At 50.7% G+C, this 6,941-nt stretch overlaps 1 protein-coding gene across 1 annotated transcript; it reads right to left on the minus strand.

Annotated features, from left to right (window-relative positions):
• Positions 1 to 2,951: 2,951 nt before the first annotated feature.
• On the minus strand, positions 2,952 to 5,947 carry Slc35d3 (solute carrier family 35 member D3). The gene is made up of 2 exons (XM_050159508.1): positions 5,509 to 5,947; positions 2,952 to 4,559 (listed from the first exon to the last, which is right to left on the minus strand). Exons 1-2 carry the CDS (start codon positions 5,945 to 5,947, stop codon positions 3,730 to 3,732), a joined length of 1,269 nt encoding a protein of 422 aa, XP_050015465.1. The 3' UTR covers positions 2,952 to 3,729.
• Positions 5,948 to 6,941: the final 994 nt, after the last annotated feature.

Consider the following 6,941-nt stretch of genomic DNA (forward strand, 5'->3'; position numbering starts at 1 on the left):
AAGATGTGTTATATTTTTATGCTATGGAATATTTGTTTAACACTACAAAATGTGTTGTGTTCTTTCTCTTTTTCATTACAAGATTGTTTGACCAATAGCTTAGGCATACTCCTAGATAGCTCTTACACCTTAAATTAACCCATTTCTATTAACCTATGTATCACCACAAGGCTGTGGTCTACTGGTAAAATTCTAGTCTTTCTCCTTGGACAACTACATGACGTATGCCTGACTCAGCCTTTTCTCTCCCAGCATTCAGTTTAGTTTTCCCACCTATCTCTATTCTGCCCTGCCATAAGCCAAAGTTTCTTTACTAATAATGGTAATAAAATATATTCACAGCATACAGAGGGGAATCCCAAATATCTCTCCTTTTCTATCTAAATAAAAAGGAAGATTTTAACTTTAAAATAGTAAAATTACATATAACAAAACAGGTATCAAGCAAGAATTAGTTATAATGTTTCTTTGTGAGTATAAAGCTTCATATCTAGTTTATCTTTTATCATAACTAAGGAAAACTATATCTGTCTTCAACTCCATCAAAGAACCCAGAAGTATATAATATTACCTAAGTAAACAGGAAATGATTGTAAGCAACTTCCAAAACTCTAGAATTAACAGAGACAGCTCTCTGCCTGGAGAGTCCCCCAAAGTTCTTCTGTAATGTTGTAGCATCCATATTCAACCTACAGGCCCATAGTATTTGGCAGACTTTTCCTGACTCAGCGTTAGCATCAAAAACTGCTTGGCTCCTTTACGAGTTGGCTTCCTGGTTTGTACTAGCAGGAATGGCTCTGGCTCTTTGGGCAGAGCACTTAAATGAGGTTTGTGAGCAGAGTGCTCCAAGTTGCTTAATGGTGACTTAGACCCACTGCATTCCTGGAGCTGGGGCCTTGAGCATGGCTCACAGAGGCAGTAAGCATACCTCTACCATGTTGGATGGGTCAGAGCCAACAGGCAAAGCCGCAGTGTTAGTCCTGGCCACACTCGCTTAACATTTAAAAAGAATAATTCTCCCAGTCAGTAAATATGTTGCATTCTTTTATGTTACATGTGTTCAACTCTGTGAAGCTGTGTTACTTTGCCTGTCTAAAATACCTGATTGGTCTAATAAAGAGCTGAATGGCCAAAAGCAAGGCAGGAGAGGGATAGGAGGGGCTGGCAAGCAAAGAGAATAAGAGAAATTTTGGGAGAGAGAGATCAAAGATCAAAGAACAAGAAAAGGAAGAGAGGAGAAAAGAAGGGGCCAGTCACCCAGCCAGCCACAGAGTAAGAGTGAAAGTAAGATTACCAGGTAAGAAAAGGAAGAAGCCCAGAGGCAAAAGGTAGATGGGATAATTTAAAAAACACTTTCTAAAAATAAACCAAGCTAAGACCAGGCATTCATAAGAAAGAACAAACCACCATGTGTGATTTATTTGGGAGCTAGGTGGTGGGCCCCCCAAAAGAGCCAAAAGAGTAAGAGCAATGAAACAACCAAGAACAACAAGTAAACTTTGAGTAGAAAAAATACCTTCCATTCACATGGATAGGCCTCTTCCCATTAGTTTAGAGCCTTAGGAAGAACACTAAGATTTCCAGAAGGAATTCTGCCCTGAGACTTCTGCACAGGAGCCATGCCTGGGTTTGCCACAGATTTCAAACTAGCTACCCCCACAATCATGAATACCTAGATGCCCCCTCTCTCCTATTTATCTAGATGCCCCCCCCTCTCTCCTATTTTATCTAAGGAACTCTAGACGAATGTTTCGTCAAGTTTGTTGGCAAGAAAGGGTTCATCTTTCTGCAATATGTGTAAACCCACACTTGTGATCAAAGAGGGATTTTGTTCAGTACAAAACAATTATTCTCTGATGGTATAAAAAGAAATCCCAGGCTTCCTTCAACTTCGTTGCTTTTAATTAATTCCAGCTTTATATTGCTGTACCAGGACATTGCCCTCTGGCATGCTCATGCCAAAATTAGTGCTTTTTATTTGACTCTTTAAAAAGCCGGTGTAATTCTGGGTTTTCTTATTTATCCACTCCTGACTTCTGAACCATGGTGGCACTCCTGAAGGCAGCTGCCTGCCTGGAAGAAGCCAGAAAGCAGGAACAATCAGAGCCACAATTCCATTTGCTCACCAGACTGCAGAGACCTACCAATGAGCCAAAACATGACTTCTGCTTCTGCTTTTTAGGTTGTTGTGACTTTTTTTTTTCTTTTGTAAATGACAGAAAAATATAAGATGCCCCTATCTGAGCCTCCCAGGAAGATGCTGGCTAATAAGAGTAAGCTTAGTGTCAGGGGCCCTCTCTTGCGTTCCCTTTTGGTGGCTGCTCCATTTGTTCTATCTCGATTTCCATTTGTACTGCTATCTCAAATGGGTGGCTTGCTTTCTTCAGTACGAGATGGTATTTTACTTCTGTACAGTTTTCCTCACTGGAAATTCTTTGTTGTTGTTTGCTTTATCATTTTAAATCCAACTGCTAGGGGTAATTTAGGAAGTTCCCAATGGCAGCTGGGAGGGTAGCTCAGTTGGTAGAGATTTGCCAAGCATGCGGGAAGCCCTGGTTTCAGTGTACAGCAGCACAGTAGACTAGGCGTGGCATGCTGGGTAATCTCAACACCGGGAAGGTCAGAAGGTCAATGCCACCATTGGGAACAGTAAAATGAAAGAAAGCTCCCAATGGCTTGAAACTTGCACAACAGTGCCTATATTCCCCACGAGGGCAACAGTTTTCAACTGCCCAACAGCAGCACATAAAGGTGTCTGAAACAAACTCAAACAATCCACCTCTTTACAGATAGGCTCACACTTTATTTTGACAAATATAAGATAGAAAAATATCATAATGCGAATATAGCAGTTGCTCTTTTTGTAACAGAGTTTGGGGTTGTGCAGTATGACTTGGGATGCTCTCCAAGGCAGCCTGTTTCCCTTCTGACTGTTCTACAGTCAGCACTGAATTATATTCCAGCCACTGCATTTGCTTGAAAGAGGATTACATGAGGGAAAATGGACTTTTTAAAAAGGTTATAGCATTCAATAATAAATATTATAAAGCAAGGGACCCAAACAGCCTTTAAGATATATAATTACAAAGAGCCAATTTTAGACTTCATAATCAAAGCTAAGAACACATGTCTTCAAAATAGCTTCAACATTTCCTATTAATATATAATAGAATAATAGAATACTCATTTAAAAAAAATGAAGGATGGAAAATTCGAGTAAACACGATATTGCAGATGACCCGAAGAGTAAACAACTCAGTGTATTAATAAATGCCATTTCAACAATATACTCTTTGCCTCGCAGGCAATAAAAACTATAGTTCTGTCATCAGCAATGTACCCCTGAATGTGATCTTTGAACTTATTAAGTGATGTCATCTTGCTACAAGCCTTCTTTGGAAGGGGTGGCTGAGGGACTCTTGGTACATGCAAATATTTGGTTATGATTATAAAGACAAAAAACAAATGTCCAGGAGTCTGAAGCTGAAATCCCATTTTGATTTTGTTAAGCACCTGCACGGTCTCTTCCTTCTGTGGCACCCCAGGCAAAGTCCCACTAGGTAATTAATAAATAATAAATAGGTGCTCATCCATCCCTGTTGGCCCCTTTAGCGCTTGTTGTCTTCTCTTCCCCTGCTCCTCAGAATAAAACTGGAGGCCCTTCCTTAAACGTTATTTCTACCATATAAAATAACCGTATGTACATATGTACATACATGCATGTCTTTTTCAAGGACTGGGTAACTCCTCATTTTCTATCAAATAATCCTTCTTCATATACTTAGTTCCTCTCACTAACCTCCACACTTCCAAGTAAGCGTCCTTTAAGGACTTCCTGCTCCCTTCAGCAGAATGCTCTTCTATGCTTGAGCTCCCAGCCACCAGTGAGACCCCTCTGGGACTGCCCCTTGCCTCTTGCCCACCTTGCTGTATGGAGCCACCCGCCCTTTCTGCACCCTCCGACCCGCTATTTCCACCCTCAGCGGGCAGCTCCTCCATAGCAAAAGGTAGCAGGTCCCCACTTGACTGCGGTTCCTCTGCTGCTGCCTGTGATTCCAAATCCTCATAGTTGCTCTGCCTTCTGGTCTCCACGAATTTGGCCACGCAGTAAATAATGGAGCCCAGGGTGTTCACCACGACTCCAGCAATAAACAGAGAGGTGGGCTCCACGTCGCTGAAGGCCACCATGCCCACCGTGATTGTGGCAATGCTCTTCACCACGCCCACGAAGCTGGTGGTCACCGCGGAGTTGATGTAGGTGCAGTGCAGTGTGGTGAAGTTCATGGCACAGCCGATCAGGATGCAGGCCACGAAGATGGAAACCATGGCGGGGTCCTTCCAGCCTGGAAAGGTCCAAGCGTGGATGGAGTCGGTGCTGGCGAATGAGCAGATGACCAGCAGAGGGGTGGCGGAGACCGCGATGACATACTGTGCGGTGAGAGGCCCATGCTCTGTATCTGCGCTCGCCTTCTGGATCAGCACCAGGTAGGCGGCGTGCACCAACACCGCCAGCACACCCGTTACGTACCCAACGGGGTCGCCTGTCAGGTCACCAGCTCCTGAGCGACCCAAGACGGTCGAATCAGCGCGGGAAAGAAAAAGAGAGGAGACACAGGGTTGGTGCGGGTGGTCATCCACTCCGGGAAGCATGTCGCGTTGCAAAACATGCTTAGCGTCCCACTTCTGCCCACGAATTTCCCCGGTACCCAACAGAAGCCCTTCGTGCCTCCATTACTGTGTCAAAATGCGACAGTCAAGCCCAGTGTCTTCCTTTAGCCAGAATGAAGGTCACCGAGAGCTAAGATGCTCTCGGGGTGGGCGCCTTGGCATCTCTGAACCGGCACGGAGGTCACCTGGGTGGGTGGTTCCTCCACCCCGCCCCGTAGGCACCGGAAGGGAGAGGGAACCCCAGCTAGTGGCCTCACCCCGGGCGGGTTGGGCCCTGGAAAGAGGGTTTCCCTTGAGGCCCGCAGCTGGATTCCGCAGGATCCTCCCAGCTCCTCCCGCACCTGAGCCCCAGGCGGGTCCCTTCTGTCTAGTGCCCGGGTACTCCGAACGAGCCTGGGTCACCCAGGCTTCACTCTCATCTCCCTAGCTTCCCGACCCCGTGTGATCGAGGAAGTTCCCGGCCCCCTTCCTTCCGGCTCAGTCCGGGGCTGGACTCCAGCTCTCGACTCAGGCGACTGACTCTCCATCCCTCCCGTAGGAAAGGGCTGAACCAGAAAGACCCGGGTGGGGGCGACGCGCTGAGAAAAGGGGCGGGGGGCGGAAGCCGGGGCACCGGGGGTGAGGGGAGGGCTGATGGAGGAGGCTGGCTGAAGACTGAGGAAGGCTGCGCTGGGTCTCAGGAGCAAAGTCCCTTTTGTGAGCCCAAGGACCACTCAAAGCTCTCTGCCTCGCTCTGCCTCAGTCTCCCCGTCTGGCAGTGAGGGGCGTTGCACCGAGTGGTCCCCGCTACCTCTACCGGGAGGGGAGGGTGGACCGGGGGTTGGCGCGGGTCCCGCTCACCTGCCAGGGCGGCGCCGCAGGTGGTGATGAGCACGGCCGCCAGCACCCCTGGCGAGGGCGCGCCGTTCTTGAGCACCAGCACGCCGATGAGCATGGTGACTAGGGGCAGGCAGCGCTTGAAGACTACGTACATGGGCAGGCTGAGGCCACGCAGCGACCAGAGAGTGAGGCTGGACTGCAGCGTGGAGAGCACCGCGACCCCCGCGAAGGAGCGAGCCAGGCTCAGGCCGAAGGGGGGCACGGCGATGAGCCCCAGGCGCCGCAACAGCTCCAGGCTCAGCGCCGCGGTGGAGCTGGTCAGGCACTGCACCAGGGTCAGGAAGGTGAACTGGTAGCGGCTGATGAGGAACTTGAGCAGGATGTTGAGCGAGCCGGAGAAGACCCCGTGCGCGATAGCCACCGAGATGCCCAGCACTCGGCCCCGGCACAGTTGCCGCATCGCGCCGGCCCCGCCGCACTCGCCCGTGGCGGAGCTCCGGACTGGCGGGAGGGTAGCAGAGAAGCGCGGAGCGAGGGCGGCGGGGGCGCAGAGTCGGCGGCGGGGCGAAGCGAAGGGCAGGGAGTGTGGGCTAGGTTGCCCGGGGCAGCTCCAGCCGGGCGTCCTCGCAGCTCGGCGGCTCCGCGTGCGACTGCCCCGCAGCTCCCGGGAGGCGAGGGTGGGGGACTCCGAAAAGTGCCAAGGGTGGGGGACGGGTCTGCGAGGAGTGGCGGGAATCCTAAGGACCGCGACTTGGAAGTAGGTGAGGAGCGGCGATGAGACGTGTCCCGCGCGGTTCCCGGGTCAGGCTGGGCTCTCTGCGGAGTGTGGGCTGACGACTGGTCCACTGGGCCGGCTGCCCTGGGGTTGGATGAATCTGAGCCCCTTGGGCTCCCAGTGCCCACCTGGGTCGGCTGTCGGGGTGCGGCTCCTCTTTCCCTCCCACAGTGGCAGAGCAGTGGGGTGCGGGCTGGGGGATCCCCTGCACAGCTAAAGACGGTATTAGAAACAACAGCGCCCCAGCATTGAACATCGTTCATTGGTCGCAACAAGTGACGGCGCCCCCAGCCCGGTGGCCCGCGAGTTGCAGCGGATTTTCCACCCACGGTCTCTCCCAGCGATGCACGGGAAACAGACACGTCGGTGCTGAAGGGCGGCGGGAGGGGGGGCCCTGACACTCAAGAACCCAGTGCTTTGAAAGAACCCGCTGCCGGGAATGCTTTGTAGCCCGGAGGCTGACCTTTTCTGGTGCCAGGCGAAGAGCTTGGAGTCTGCAGCCCTCCCAGCAAAGGTTCTGGGATCGTGCATGGCCCTGCGGGAGCTTTCTCATAAAGGATGGCGTCTCGGCAGGGGATCATGGAAGTGGAGGGACACATTTAATTTAGGCAAAGAGACAAAATGGGCCAAACAGCAGAAACTGAGATTGGGGTGGGGAGGATGGGGGACGACGACAAGC

Source organism: Alexandromys fortis, unplaced genomic scaffold, assembly GCF_014885135.2.
Source record: "Alexandromys fortis isolate MF-2015 unplaced genomic scaffold, M_Fortis_MF-2015_v1.1 scaffold_107, whole genome shotgun sequence".
NCBI classification, from domain to species: Eukaryota; Metazoa; Chordata; class Mammalia; order Rodentia; family Cricetidae; genus Alexandromys; species Alexandromys fortis.

What these genes read in the sequence shown, in the direction of transcription:
- Slc35d3 (XM_050159508.1), bottom strand. Translation starts at nt 5,947, where the DNA reads ATGCGGCAACTGTGCCGGGGCCGAGTGCTGGGCATCTCGGTGGCTATC. An exon ending in CTGCGGCGCCGCCCTGGCAG is followed by an intron (nt 4,560 to 5,508) that starts GTGAGCGGGACC and finishes TGGGTCGCTCAG; the next exon opens with GAGCTGGTGACCTGACAGGC.